At 38.6% G+C, this 15,423-nt stretch overlaps 1 protein-coding gene across 2 annotated transcripts; it reads left to right on the top strand.

Annotated features, from left to right (window-relative positions):
- Nucleotides 1–495: 495 nt before the first annotated feature.
- Nucleotides 496–12,238, top strand: pax1b (paired box 1b). Of its 2 annotated transcripts, none has more exons than XM_080883553.1 (5): nt 496–1,235; nt 2,900–3,484; nt 7,149–7,297; nt 8,445–8,712; nt 11,797–12,238. In XM_080883553.1, exons 1-5 carry the CDS (start codon nt 1,232–1,234, stop codon nt 11,859–11,861), a joined length of 1,071 nt encoding a protein of 356 aa, XP_080739679.1. In that variant the 5' UTR covers nt 496–1,231; the 3' UTR covers nt 11,862–12,238. The 2 variants fall into 2 exon arrangements, with proteins under 2 accessions (XP_080739679.1, XP_080739680.1); XM_080883554.1 differs by having other exon boundaries at nt 1,156–1,235; nt 2,905–3,484.
- Nucleotides 12,239–15,423: the final 3,185 nt, after the last annotated feature.

Below are 15,423 nucleotides of genomic sequence, written 5' to 3'. Positions count from 1 at the left end.
GCATAGAGGGATCCAAACTTCAAGTACTGGTGTTTATTCACACACATCAAAACAAACACAAGTGTTTATTTCCAAGTATAGGATTATTTGCAATCGCCATAATGACTATATGGGTTACTTGGTCTGCAGTGAACATGCTTCCTCTGCCCCAGCATCTGGTCATCTAGCAATTCTGTAAAGTAACAATTTCAGTATTTGTACATCAATGGTATTGGTGTGTTTCTCATTGGCATATGGCAGTGCTACAAATCTTTGTGCGAAGTGACTGTACTAACCGATTCTCATTTCAAGATGTCCCTATGGTACTTGCTACAGTGTAGCGGCTCGAGTTAGGCTGGACCCGTTGGCCAGCTACCCTCAGGGTCATTCCACGGTTGATTACATGGTCCACTATTGTAGCTCTGATGTCATCAGCAATTCTATTTCTTACTCTTCCTACCCTTCCTCTCCCCCCTCCTCATCTTCCTCTCCCCCCTCCTCATCTTCCTCTTGCTCCCCCTTGTCCTTGTCGTCCTCTTCATCCTACTTCTTCACCTCCACGTCCTCTTCCTCGGCCTCCTCTACTTCTCACTCTTCCTGCTCCCTCCATTGTACTCCGCACACACAGCTTACCTGTATTATAGTGCTTAGGCTGATTGCAAAGTGAACTAATTATCTAAAAAAGTTTTCACATGTGAAAGTGTGCCAGACAGTTGGCAAATTAGTGTTAATGATAGCCATACATGTGTATACTTTTGCTAGGAGTGTGTTGGAAATTTGGTAATTGAGTGTTGTGCAGTGAATTGTGCCTACAGTTTTGCAAAGTGTGTGTTACAAAATTGCAAACTGAGTGCAAAGCAGTTTTTGTGCTTTTAGTTTTGCAAACTCAGTGAGTGGTTTTGCTATAAGTCTGAATAGTTTTAGAGATTGTGCTACAGGAATCACAGTTAGGGTTTAAGCATTCAGAAAAAACTGTAAGCAGATCCTTTGGCAGCTGCTGTCCTCTGAGTCTGTGGGGAAATAAACAGCTCAAGATGAGTTCAATGTCAACATGTGGACATGGGAGAAAAGAAATCCAGCTTTCAGAGCCCTTCAGGAACTCTCGTATTTCTGATGACAGCCTGCAAGCAGGAAATGAGGAGAAGGAAGAGGACAAGGAGGAGGTGGTGGTGGTTCAAATCTCTTCAGATCGCTGCAGGCTGCAGTCGGAGGGTTGGATGGTGGAGCAGTGAGACGTTGTGGACGGCAGCTGATGGGTGAGTTTGATACAGATTTAACCTGAAGGTGACTCTGAAGAAGAGAAAAGGGATTTATGTGAGATTTGGAGGAGATTTCATCTTTTCTGGAGTGTTTTATTGAAGAAAAGCTGCATTGTTGGTGCTTGACTATCTTTTAAAATGTGACACGGTGTAGCTATACCAGCAGCAAGTAAAGTGAACACAAAATAAGACGCCGAGGTGCTTTTAAACTAAAATGAGCTGATCTGTGTGCTACAGCCTCTTTAAACTGTTGTTGTGCATTAATAACACTTTCAATAAATATTAAAATATTAAAAAACAACTGTTAGTATGCATACACCTATAAAAGAATCCAGAGTAGACCGGAGATTATGCAGGGTAAAGGCAAGAATTATATTTGATAAAAAAAAACAACATGAAACATAAGGAGCATGTTCTTCACTTCTTCACTGTTGATGAGAAATTCCCAAAGATGAGCTTTTTTTAAAGTAAGTTTATGAATTTATCACTCAGTGTTTGCAGAAACGTGTCTGAGCTTTAGTCTGCTGCAGTCAGTCAAATTAAACTCCTTCCTTCCTCATTTATCTAACCAGGAAAGCTGCAGGTGAAATGAAGAGCGCGTGCTAATGATGGGCAACAAGAACAATAAATATAAGGTTTAAAAAAATGTCTCTGACTGATAATAGATGTGCACAAACAGTGAGGACAAAGTGAGAGTCTAGACCCCAGTGAATGCATTTAAATGACTGTTACAGGACTGTCAGAGGAACATAAACGAAGTATTAAGAGGACAAACTGGTTCATTCAGCAGTGATTTAAATTCTCAAATAAATCATTTTTGCTGCCAACTTGCGAAAAGCTTTTTTGTCCTATTAACACCCAGAAATCTCCTCAAATGGAGCCAGAAAGTTTTAAGGCTGAATTTTAAGCTATAAGAAGATTCTTTTAGTACAGCAGATGAGCAGAAACAAACAGGAAGTGCAGCGCTGCACTAACACCACAGATGAATCCTCAGCTGAGCTGCATGTAGAGTTAGCAAGAAGATCTGATCTATAATTGAAGAGTGGATTTAATCTGTGCACACAAACACACATCAGCCTCATCAGCCAGTAAAATCTCAGCATCATTTAATGCGTTAAACATTCAGTCATTTAAATTAATCTAATCTACGTGTTTAGTATAAAAAAGCTGGAGATTGAGACAGAAGATCAGAAACAAATTACAAATTTGTCGTTTTTTCGGAGATAAACTTTAATAAAACGTGTATTGTTATGGATTTATTTTCCAAGTAGATATCACATAAAGAAGCTTAAAAATGTTTGTTTTATTTCCATATTTTATAAGCGAATTAAACTAAAATATACTAAAAGTTTTAAATTAACGTTAACAACATGTATTAATGCCATGGATGACGTAATAAATGTAATCATTATTCTGGTTAAATAATCTTCAGTCATTTGTTTAATGTTTATCATTTAAATAACAGTTAAAATCTGATTTATGTTTAATCAGGAAAAACTAACACGGTCACACATTTAACGTCGTTTAACGGAGACGTTTATTTTGAGAACAGGGTTTATAACTTTCTTAAAATAATAATAAGATGTTTCCTGCGAAGCCTTTAAACCTGCTCCCGCTTTACACCCGAGCGGCTCGGTCACACCTCTCCTCCCGTGTTGCAGAGCAGAGCTACGGGGAGGTGAATCAGCTCGGCGGGGTGTTCGTGAACGGCCGCCCGCTGCCGAACCCGGTGCGCCTGCGGATCGTGGAGTTGGCGCAGCTCGGTATGCGGCCCTGCGACATCAGCCGCCAGCTGCGGGTCTCTCACGGCTGCGTTTCCAAGATCCTGGCTCGCTACAACGAGACCGGCTCCATCCTGCCGGGGGCCATCGGCGGCAGCAAGCCTCGGGTCACCACCCCCGCCGTGGTGAAGAGCATCCGGGACTACAAGCAGGGGGACCCGGGCATCTTCGCCTGGGAGATCCGGGACCGGCTGCTGTCCGACGGGGTGTGCGATAAGTACAACGTGCCCTCCGTCAGCTCCATCAGCCGCATCCTCAGGAATAAAATCGGGACTCTTTCTCAGCCGCGACCGTGCGACGGCATCAAGGCCCCGCTGCAGTACGGCCCTGTTTACCCGTACCCATCCTACAGCGGGCCCGGGGCCCCCTCCGGGACCAGAACCGGCAGCGGCACCGCGGGACACATCGGCCTGCCCCGGAGCTGGCACAACTTCCTGGGCATCAGGGCCTTCATGGAGCCGGGAGGTTGGTGGAGAGTCTTTATATTTCACACTTAACACTCAGTATAAAAATGTTAAAAATCGGGTTTATGCATTAAAACATTTAAATTTTGTTTAAAAGATGTGCTGGTTTATTCAAATAAATCAAACCAATTATTCTACTTATATCTTTAATACAGTAAAATTAATTATTTAAAAATTGATAAGGTTTGATTTTACATGATGAAAATTATTAAAATTTACCTTTTTAAATAATCTTATAATAATAATAATACGTTTGATTAGTATAATAATTAGCCTTCTGTTAATTTAAACCTTAAAAGTTTGAATCTAAACCTTAAAGTTCTCCCGACTTTAAATGAAAACATAACTTTAGTCCACTGTAGATTAAAATGAGTTTTTCTGTAAAATTAGTTTAAATCAAAAATACCATGGGGAAAATGAAATGAATTAACAAATAAAATGTCTTTAATGGGTGGGTGAGTGAATCAGCAGATTATTATTGTTATTACAAATAAGAAAAATGGGTTTATTTATTTCCTCACTGGATAATTCTTGTTCATTTAAATTGTCAACGTGAAACTGTGAAATATTCATTTCCAAAATCATCTTGTCTCTGAGAGTACATCTCAACAGATGAGAGGCACAGATTATAAGTTATTCATACACTGTGACCTCAGTGACCTTTTGATAAACTAACAAAGTCTAAAGACCATCATTCACTGCAATCTAATCGTGCTGTCGTGTTGTTCCTGATTCACATGTTAAATATTAAACACTCGTATTTCTGGTTAAAAGTATCTGGTTTGGAATCAGCTGAATATAGATGAGGTGATATTTTTGTATTTTGTCAACAGTTACTGTCGAAGTTTGAGTTCAAGCGAACGATGGTTCAGTGGTTGACGCTGTCCCCTCACAGCAAGCCCAGGTCTGGTGTTTGAATTCAGTAGACTGGCCTTTCTGTGGCAAACTGTGATGTTTGTAGGCCGTGTGTTTGTTTTCTCTGGGCACTCGAGCTTTAGGGTTAACTGGTGATTCTACGTTGGCTGTAGGTGTGAACGTGAGCGTGATGGTTGTTTGCCTACCTGTCCGAGGCATAATCAGCCTGAAGTGGATGAGCACTTAAGAAATGACTAAATATAAAGATTTATTAAATAAAAAATAAACTATAATAAGTCTGTGAGCAGCTCATCGTCCTCCACATCTGATCTAGATCATTAATCTTCTTCAGCTCTGCTTTATTTTTCCTCACAGAAACGTCTCGATCCACAAAGCTCCTCTGTAACAGCACCCGCTCTGATTTATCTGGAAACGAATCAAAAATTACAGAATATTATTTACTGAGAGCTGTTTTCTACACATGTGTAGTTAAGGAAACAGATCCCAGTAAAAACTTTTGATTAACTTTCTGACAGCGCTCATGGACGGGTGCTAAACTATGTGTAGCATATCCGACTTCATCCATCACTGACACTGGTCTTTGCACACTCCACCAACCTCATTAAATATGAGCCGGTGTTCAGTGAAAATGAAAACACTTCCTGTTTGTTCACAGTTCAAGACGTAATTATCAGCAGACACACGGACATTAAGCCAAGTAAATATTAGTTATATGAAGGCATATATGAAGATTTGAGTGCAACATGTTGTGGATGAGTTTCAGGTTAACGTCACTTTTATCTGTCAGGTTAACTCCTCAGTATTACTATCTAAAGATGTGGCTTTAGATGGGGCCACCGTGGCTCAGGGGGATGGGAAGCGCATCTGTAACTGGAAGGTTGCCGGTTTGATCCCCAGGCTCTCTGTCCTGGTCGTTGTGTCCTTGGGCAAGACACTTTACCCTACCTACTGGTGTTGGCCAGATGGCGTGATATGGCAGCCTCGCCTCTGTCAGTCTGCCCCAGGGCAGCTGTAGCTTGCTTCAACCAGTGAGAGTGAATGAATAGTGCCTTGAAAAGCACTTTATAAATCCAATCCATTATTATTAAGATGTGCAGCACGTACTGATTCAACACATGCGAGGCCCCGGAGATCATTTTGATATTTATTTATTCATTCAGTACTCACATATTATACAGACTGAACCCCCCCCCCCCCACTCCCCCAAACAATTCATATAAGATCCATGCCTATTTTATAAATAATGACTGAACAGGCTCAGACTGAAGCCACGGTTCCCTGCCAAACAAACTAGCAACAATATTCTCACATGTAACCCTCAAAAATACAGTTTTGATGTGTATTCAGTTACGTCTGTGGTCCTTCTGTCTTAACCTTTGGATCGTGAGGCTTCATGCTTTCACATTATTTCTCTGAATGATTTTAAATCGGTGCCATTTAAAACAAACAAACAAACATTCGCAGTACGTTCACTCAGGGTGCGTCTAAACAATGTGATGCTCCTCAACAATCAAACTGTCGTCCTAAGTAAGTCCATCCTGTCGAATTCTGCGCAGCGCACATTTATCTTTAAAGCAACAAACTATTATACATTTAAATGTTTGCCTTACCACACCTAACACTGGACAAACAGAATGCAGTAAAAACTAAATTATTCCTTATTTTATTTTCTCCCTCCATCATGTGATTAGAGAAACACAAACTGACAAAAAGCCAGCCACTCTACGTCAGCAATGTCTGCATGCAAACCAGATCCAGGAGATATTACCAGAGAGTGGAGTCTGGAGTGCACGGAGGTTTCTGAGAGCGCTCGTCTGTTGGTTTAGTGTGCGTGTGATCCAGACAGTTTCCATGTTGCTGCGCAGGGCTCTGCAGGGTCAGACCATCTGCTGCAGCTCTTGTTGTTCTTCTGGAGGATGACGGTACTTCTTTATGACTCTGCCTGGATGTTTGGGCTTGTTGCTCTCCTGCAGAGTTTGAAGTTATTGTTTTTGGGTGAAAGGTACCACAGAAAAATGTTTTTAGCTGCTGAAGTTCTGCAGCCACAGAGGAATGAACTGCCTCAAATCCATCAGAGACGCTGTTAACCAAAGCGTTTGTCTGTACAGCACCTTTTCCTGCACCTTTTTCTTTTAAATTTTATATTTTTTCCCCACAGTTTCTTTTTATTTTGTTTCTGTTTCAGTAATATTTATCCTGTGCGTTCCTGGTGTTGCTCCAAAATTAAATAATGTGAAAATTAGAAAAATATTAACTGAAGCATTTTGTCGTGCATAAGAGTTTTGGTTAACAATTACAAAAAAGCCTTCGACTGCTGTCCTTCAACAAACCCTAATATGTGTTATTATTGCTAATCTTAACCTGAAGCAGGCCAGAAGTGGCTCCACTTCTTGTCTTCTTATTCCATCTTAAACTTTTTAATTCTATTATGTTTTTATTTACTTCTTAAATTTACTCTGAGTGGACTAATTTAATCTTATTTTTTGATATGAGCCACTTTGCTTGTGCTTTCTCAAATATCCTTTGCCGGGCGGTTACCTATCACGTACTTTCAAAAACATTGACCTACATCAATATTTAATGTGTTGTTCCTCTAACAAGTTTATGAAATTTGATTTAATAGGTTTTGCACAAACGACTTTACTCTAGTCTGATGAACCAACAGATAACTGTTAGAACATCGGTTCTCAAGTTGTCCCACTGATCTCTGCTGAATCAGTTTGCAATGAAAAACATTAAGACTGTATAATTTTTTTATGAGCTATATCATTTTACATGTTTTTTTAAAGGTGTGCCTGGATCTGATGGACATCCAGCCAAAATGGAGGAATGGACCAGCGTTCCCAGCATGACCAGTATGAGCAGTAGATCGTTTCCGTCTGGAATCAATGGAGTCGAGAAACCCAACAACGAACTGGACATCAAATATCCACAGCAGGTAAGTAGCCTGAACATTACCTGCAAACAAAGTGGTTTTTTTGCACAAGGAACACTTTTAATTGCAGGAAGGTACAAATAAAATATGACTTTTATGTTTATTTTGGCAGTAAAACAGGAATAAATTCTGACTATGAAATTAAACTGGTCAACATGTCACAGGCTTTACATGAACTGGAAAATAAAAGTGTGATTTACAGCACACGAATGAATTTATTAAAGGCAGAATCCTTCTGTGTCTGAATTTTGCTTTACTTGCTGCTATTTTGCCATTTGCTTGTTCTGCTTTGATGATAGTTGTCAGTCCTGATTATGAGGAGAGCCCTGATTGGCTACAATCCACCAGCCCCTCTCATGTTTTCCAGTATTTCGGGGAAAGTAGAAACAGCTGTTAAACTGAGACTTAGAAATACTCCAGTGGAAGTTTTGAAGAAGGAGCCTAAATTCTTGGATTTTCTTAAAAGGTTGTCTCAAGTGTCTTTAGCTCATTAATTTCATCTTTGTGTTAACCTCTAACAGCTGCTGATGTGCACAGAGCTTATAGAACAGCTGTTGTAATGTGGACGAATCAAAAGGGAGTATTTTACTATTTACTTTGGAACGAAAGGGAAAACAAGGACATTTAGAGAAAGAGTTATTTCTCTAAAAAAAATTGAAATTCTTATTCATGTATTTTTTTTTTTACTCTTTTTTTGTAAATTAGGGAGATTTTCTGACTGTGCAATTTAAAAAAATCAGAACTGGAAGATCTTCAAAGGTCCTCCAGAAATCTCATTGGTTAAAAAAAGTAAAGCTTTAAAGGTGTTTGTGATCAGGGAGATATGCAGGACTATTTTTTTTAAAATAAACGTACATTTCAGCCTAATGGCTTTTCAAAAAACGAGTAGACCAGACTCACTTATGAGAAAACCTTTTAATATTTATTAAAGGGCAAAATGAATGTTTAAGCCATCATCGAGGTAATTTGAGAAAAAATGTCAGTGACAATATTTTTAAAGTAAGACCAGATCCAAGCATCAGTCGACAACAATAATTAGTTGATGCAAAGCGTTGGCATGTGAATCATCCTGAAAGATAATGGATTGATCGGAATGTTACTTCAAAACAAGTGGGATTAAAACCTTCCCTTTTTTCCTTGTTTTCCTCAGTCTTCATCCGGCCTGCCGGGTTACCTCTCAGCTTGTGCATATTCTCCGCCGAACCAGTACTGTGTGTATGGAGGCCCTGCAACCAACTACATGAACTCTGGACACCACTGGCAGCCCCAGTCCTCCAGTCTGACTCCCAGTTTGAATTCCAGAATGACCCCCAGTCTGAGCCCTGGAATGACTCAGAGTCTGAGTCATCCCAGCTCAGCTGCACTACAGGAAGCTACAGATTTCCACTCCACGTCTTTCAAACTTTCACAGAGAGAAGGTGAGAGTGACTCAGACGTCGCCTTCGAGCCAGTTCTGTGTAGCACCACATCTGGTCCAGATGTTTTTACTGTTACTGATAAACTAGCAGACCCCCACTGCTGTGATGAAAAACAAGGGAATTTCTGAGACTAAATATTAATGACCTATTGGCTTTAATTTAAAGTGAAACCATTGTGCTTATTTCACTGTTTATGTTACACCGAGCCTTGTTCAAACCCCTCAGTTCATATGAAACAAGCTCTGATATCATACAGAGCTGAGAGTAGAAAAGAAAAGAAAAGAAAAGCATAAAAAAATCATGTAGATAAGATAAAAGAGAACACATTAAAACCAAACAATATACCAATACAGTTTAAATGGGTACAGAGTCAAACAGTTTATAATCCCTAATTTAATTGACCACCAGGTAAAAGGCAGGGTATGCTCTAGAGAGGTCACCAGTCTGCCGCAGGGCTGCCAACCTTTTACTCTCACATTCACACATACAGGCAATTTTTAAAATCACCAGTTAATGTGATCTGCACATGTATTTGGACTGTGGGAGAAAGCCGAGGTACCCAGAGATAATCGATGCAACCATGGAAAAACCATGCAAACTTGTACTAATTCCAAAACAACAAAAACAGAAATCTTAACAAAATTGTTCAGTTGAATGGTCTCAGTGTCAGATCACCAGGCATTGGGGATATGTGGCAGTTAGCCATCATTGTGTTTTGCTCTGAAGAACAGTTTATGTTCATTTAGTACAAGTTATAGATCATTAGCTAATCATTAGCTCTATTAGTGAATTGTAAAAATAAGTGGACCTAGAACCAAACCTTGTGGGATGCTTTCCGTTATCGTTAACTGTTGCTGGTCAGACAAGTAATTCCTGAACAGTAACCGGCGCCATTTTAAAAGCTTGACACGCAAACCACGATCATCTGTGTGGCCCAAAAATCTAGCAGCCTGGTGTTTTTCTTATCCAAGCCTTTATCCAGAACCCAAGTAACAGCAAAACAATGCAGTGCATACACGACTTCATCTGGATTTATGAAACACATGCCACAGAGCATGCGTTTTACGTATAAGAGACGCTATACTCTTAGACAAACCGGCTAATTTGGAAATTGGCCTTTAGTTATTCCTTCTTTCCTAACTTATTTTAGGGCAATAATATGAATAGTTTCCCGAAGTGTGCTGTATTTTTTTGCCCCGCAGATTCCCAATTACTCTGCCAGCCCACTGTTGATATTCAGTAGTATTTCAGTTTTTTGTAGGATGGAAGCTAAAGAGAAAGTTGACTTTTGTGGCCTGGCTGAAAACTACAGATGTATAAAACTGTCTCTCTAAAAAGCCGCAGTGCTTCTATCCAGTGTTTTAAGCTATAAAAACATCTGAGAGAATTTATTTTCTGCTAAAAGCTGCATTTTCCTCCTCAACAACCACTAATGTGTATGCGTTTTTAAGAAACACAACAGTTTTGTTAAGATTAAAAAAGCCCCAAATTGCACAGAAGAAATAGCTCCTGGTTTTCACAGAATAAATAACATTTCATTTATAGTTAGTTGGCTGTCCTGTGCAAAAACTGACATAATCCACACATTTTCTGTGTAAACTGTTGTTAGCAGTACATTTCTAACAAAAACAGATTAAGTTTGATAAAAATGAATGAATTTCATAACTGTTTGCCTTTTTTCATCCTCAGGACTTGGCCTCAACAAATCTAGTAGGGAATAAAAACCCCAATAAAAAACACACAAAACATTAATGTACTGCAAAACCAAATGAAAATGAAACTCTGAAATTTTAAGGGCAGACGTCTGAAATAATGAAGCCAAATCTGATTTCCCACCAGCAGCGTCAAACCTTATTAAAACTGCTGAAAAACACGAAGCCCACAGAACCAGTTTCTGATAACCATCAACAAACAGATCATTCCTATTTATCCTTCGTTTAACCAAAAAATCCCTTTGAAGTTAGTTTTTTTAAAAGGAGGATCAGGCTGGGCGGCAGGTTTCAGTACAACACACTCAAAATGAATTTAAAAGCCCAGAGACGACCTTTAACGGAAGGTTGAATAAAATACTTACTTAAATACTTACTTACTTAATACAGAGAACTCAGTCTTTCTTTCTGTAGCATCTCTGTCCATCAGTTGGAGATATACTCTTTCTCCTGTCTGTACACTCGTACCTAGAGTAAAGGTGTGTTTTGATCTGAGGTCTTGATTTTAATTAAGCCATTGAGCTATCTGTGAAGTTTCTTTAAAATGGCTTTCAAAATAGCAAAGAATAGAGAGGCGTGCGTGCAAGTCCATGCACAAACTATAATTCACTTTTGCAGTTGGTGAAGTTCTTTGTCAATTAATGAGAGTTTTGTGGTATTTTATTGCTTTCAATGTCCTACTTATGACTTCTGATGCTGCCGAACTGATGATAACACTTCGTTTTATCATCACCAGAGTATTTACTCTGCCCAGCTTGTACAATGAAAACTGACATTAAGAAAAAACGTGTTTTGTAAGGGGTAAATTTTAAGAAGAACTGCACCAAAACAAACAAACAGGCCAAATATTGAACACACAAGTGTTAGATATGCCCCGATTCAGGTCAAATTATATGTGGGATAATCACTTCTATGTCTGCTACTGTGTGGATGCTAAAGGCTGTTGTGACCTGTGCTTTCAGTGGTAGAAGGAGTATATTTATCTTGCACGTGGACTTCAATGCTAGCTCTGTTGTCATGACAGTAACACCAAGTTACCCATGTAAATTGATACAAAACTAGATTACGTACATGAAATAGATCATCTTTTTATCCGTGCCAACAAATGCCTTTATGATTAGATTTCTAATTCCCTTAGGGAGAACTCTCTGACCAACAAGTGTCTATTAAAAATCCTTCAAATAATTGGGTTTCAAAGGGCTTCCTGGACTGATGGGCCACAAATAAAGTCGGAATCCTCGTTAGGCTGATACGACTGTGTGCATAGTTGATTAGAGAAGAGCTGTTTAATCTCGATAAAATAAACTGAATGCCGGTAAAAGAGAAACATGGTCACGATGTTGCTAATGGGTTATTTCTTGTGTTTTCTTTGCAGAGGAAGGGAAACTTCCCCTGAACAAACACCATCACTCTGCTCACAGATTATCTTCAGCCTCGTGACGATGTGGAGGAAACGCAGTGGGACTGGAGCGATGTTTAAATAGGGTCATGTTTTAGAAGATTAGTGGCAAACTGAGCTGTGACTGTGCTGGAACTACAAACCAATCTGTCCGAATCGGGACTTTTATTTAGTGATGAAAAGGTGAAGGAAGAAAACACGAAACCGACCAGAGAAAGTCCTAAAAAAAAAAATGTTTTTAGCTTGAATAAAACGAATTTGTCTTCCATATAATTTGATGTTGTTGCCACAAAAGAGAATGTTTAAGCTGCATTTGAATTCTTGTAAAGTATTTTGGCAAAGCTGTATATATTTTTTTCTATACATTTGCTTAATAAATATTTAATAATGCAACAAAAAATGCATCTGTGCTTATTTTAGCATTAGGAGGAAAATATTTTCAACATATTATATTAAAATGGATCAGATAAGAATCTTATCATTAGAAAACTGTAGTTATTAATTAGTGTTATTATCCAAATTGTTTTGTCTTTTTTTAAATGCATTAAATGAGTTTGGCTCTCCTGTAATTGAAGTTTAATGACACTATTTATGGGTACATAACAGGTAGATTTTGTTGTTTACCTTAAGCACAGCATATATTTAAGAGTACTTGATAATAAGTCTGTTCTTTTCCTGGCTTTGTCTTAAATATGGAATGTAGCCTGAGGTTACTCCATGTCATTTAGTTCTGTATTTAACATCAATAATTAACGAAATCTTCGTCTGTCTGTTTGAACATAACCAAACATACCTTCGTCTGACCCACCTGAGACATACCTGGCGTGTCTGAGAGCCTGAGTAAATTCCACACTTTTTATTTTTCAGTTAAAAGTTGTCACCTGTGTAGAATTTTCTGGCTCTGGGACAATAACAATATATCTTGTCTTTTCATCTTATCCCACAGTAACTGCTGCCTGCAGCAAATGTTTCATCGCTGAACAACCGTTGGACGACCTTTTTTTTCTTCCTCTTGGTTGGTTTAGAAAAATAGCTTCACGGTGAAAGTTGTCCCGATGCATTTTATAGTTAATGGAAGTCTCTACAATAATTATTTCGTATTATCCTGCTAACAAAAGTGAACATTCTCAGTTAAACTTTTCAATGACCACATTATGGATTTATATTTCTGACACTGGGAAGCAGAGAGCTGACGTCTGAGAGCTGAGACATGCAACACAATAACATAGAATCTAATAGACATGAAGATCATAAACCCTTTTGTTTATGATTTTAAAACGAGATTTTGGTAATACTAGTCTGTGCACAACTGCAATATCCTTTTATCATTTTTAGCAGAACTGTATTTATGTGTATTTATAGTTTTATATTTGATATTTTTATTGTATTATGGCTATTAAACATGGCTGTCTCTTCACAAGTATTTACTGATCAAATGTTCTGTCATTCATATTTCATTTAAAAGATATATATTTAAATGAAATAAAAGATACAAAAACACATACATGTGATTTGACTGCAGTGTAAGGAAAGGTCTGACTGAACCACGAGCACACGCTGAAACGGCAGCAGCAGTGCTGCGGTTCTTTCTACGTACTGTGACCAGTTCTGAGATAACATCAGTGTCTCGGCCATGCATGCATGCACAGGCATGTTTCTATGTCTGTGCTCAGTGACACTAACCGAGCGCCACAATAAAACGTGCATAAACCAAAAAATATAAGAAATAACTCTAATATATAAAAAATTGTATTATTTCTTATATTTTGTAACTTTGTAATATATTGTTTTATTTAACCATGAGGATTTTTTTTTCAGAAACTCTCAAAAATCAAGCAGATGGAGAATCATTTACTGAAGTTTTCTGTACTTTACTTATTACTTTGAAGTGTTATTTGCTAAAATGATTAATCTGAGATTAAAAAGAGTTTTACTGTGGAAATAAACTATGGCACACACAAAGCACCGTCGTCTAACTGGAGGTATTTATTGGGGAATTGAGACTTTCTCCTTTCCAATGCTTCTAAAAACCTTATGAAAATAAAATAAAATGATGACTCGCCGTCATGAATAGGTGCCACATGCACATTTAAAGAGGATGCCACCAAAACAAAAGAGGACAGAAATCGTGCCTCTGTGCATGTTGACTCAGCAGGGAGAACATGAAATGAGAAAAGTAAAGGAGAGTAAATATTTGAAAGCAATAAAGAATGCCTGGGACTCTCAGTGTATTATGTTTCATTCTATTTTGCATTCTCACCTGCTGCCTGAATTTTGTCGTTTTCCTCCATAAATTGATGCAAAAAGGGAAATGATAGAGAAAGTTGGAATGTTTGATGCTCAGAATTAATGGAAGCGTTTTTTCTTTATTCTTTTTTTAAACATGTGTGTCAGAGGAAAGGTGCAAATGGTGGGAAGTAATGTCCTACTGTCAGATGCTGCCGTGTTTGTTGTGTGTCATGTTTAGGTGTGTGTATGTAACTCACTGACCAACATGTAAGGATCCAGAGGCTCCTGAACACTAAATTGTAATGAAATTACAATGGGTGATTTTTATGCACCTCAGCTATCAGTGAAACTCGATTTCTCATGTTTCATTTGCTTGACTCGCAAAAAAAACAAAAAACAAAACATTACTGATCTTTAACTGGTTCTAAAATTCTTTTTTGTTGAAAAAGCACAAACCTCCTAAATCAGGAAAGAAGTCCAGTTTCATTCTCGTGAGTTGCTGCTGCAGTCAGGAGAAGCTTCCTGCAGGTAAACAACAAAAAAAAGTAAGATGATCCATCAGCAAACAGCTCAAAGTAAACAGAGGCTGCCCATTAATACCTGAACAATCTGAGTCCCTCTGAGACCCAGGCTGACAGAGCAAACAGCGGCTCATTGTTTAAAACTCTTTAGGAAGCCTTTGAGTCATTTAGGAAGCAACTTGAGTCCCACTTGTCTTTTCCATTATCTGCTTTGAGCTGCTCATTGAGTCTGCAGCTTTCTGTCTGTGCAGGTGGGGCTGCTCACAATTTGTGTCTTCTCACACAGAAAACCAAAGCGTATAAAAAAAATAGAGAAAAAAAGTAATTATGAAATGAAAATTATGTCCATTTATGGCTGGATTCATTTGCATTAAAGTAGGTGTATTGTTGTCTGTTAATCTGTCTTTTGTGCTTTAACTGTTCAAACCCTCCCTTTCGTGTATTGTGCGACATGCTTTCACCTTTTTGTTTCATTGTATTTCATACCCTTTGGTTACCTTTAACATGCCAAACATGTTGCACCGCAGTACGTGTTGCCTCATCTCTCTCACACCTACAGAACGGAGGCGCCACGAAGAAGAGAGGCAGCTCAGCATGAAACCGCTCTAAGCCGCCAAAATCACAAATCCAGGGCAGTAATTATACCAGAGATAGTTTATCCACCCACTGTTCTATTAAACACTTAATATCTTAAGCCCATTTAATGTTGCGAGCATTTCAGGTCACATTTGCACATGCAGCTTTGATGAACAGTACAGAAGTGTAAAAGACTCCCAGGAGTGTGTCCAGGTGAAACTTGAGTGTAAATAATGATTTCAATTGAAGATAGTGATCAGTAGATTATCAGCAGTGT

Source organism: Rhamphochromis sp. 'chilingali', assembly GCF_963969265.1.
Source record: "Rhamphochromis sp. 'chilingali' genome assembly, chromosome: 5".
NCBI classification, from domain to species: Eukaryota; Metazoa; Chordata; class Actinopteri; order Cichliformes; family Cichlidae; genus Rhamphochromis; species Rhamphochromis sp. 'chilingali'.
The sequence above is the reverse complement of the archived record's forward strand: the minus strand, read 5'-3'. Positions and strand labels throughout refer to the sequence as shown.

What these genes read in the sequence shown, in the direction of transcription:
- pax1b (XM_080883553.1), top strand. An exon ending in GGCCTTCATGGAGCCGGGAG is followed by an intron (nt 3,485 to 7,148) that starts GTTGGTGGAGAG and finishes GTTTTTTTAAAG; the next exon opens with GTGTGCCTGGATCTGATGGA. An exon ending in CAAACTTTCACAGAGAGAAG is followed by an intron (nt 8,713 to 11,796) that starts GTGAGAGTGACT and finishes TTTTCTTTGCAG; the next exon opens with AGGAAGGGAAACTTCCCCTG.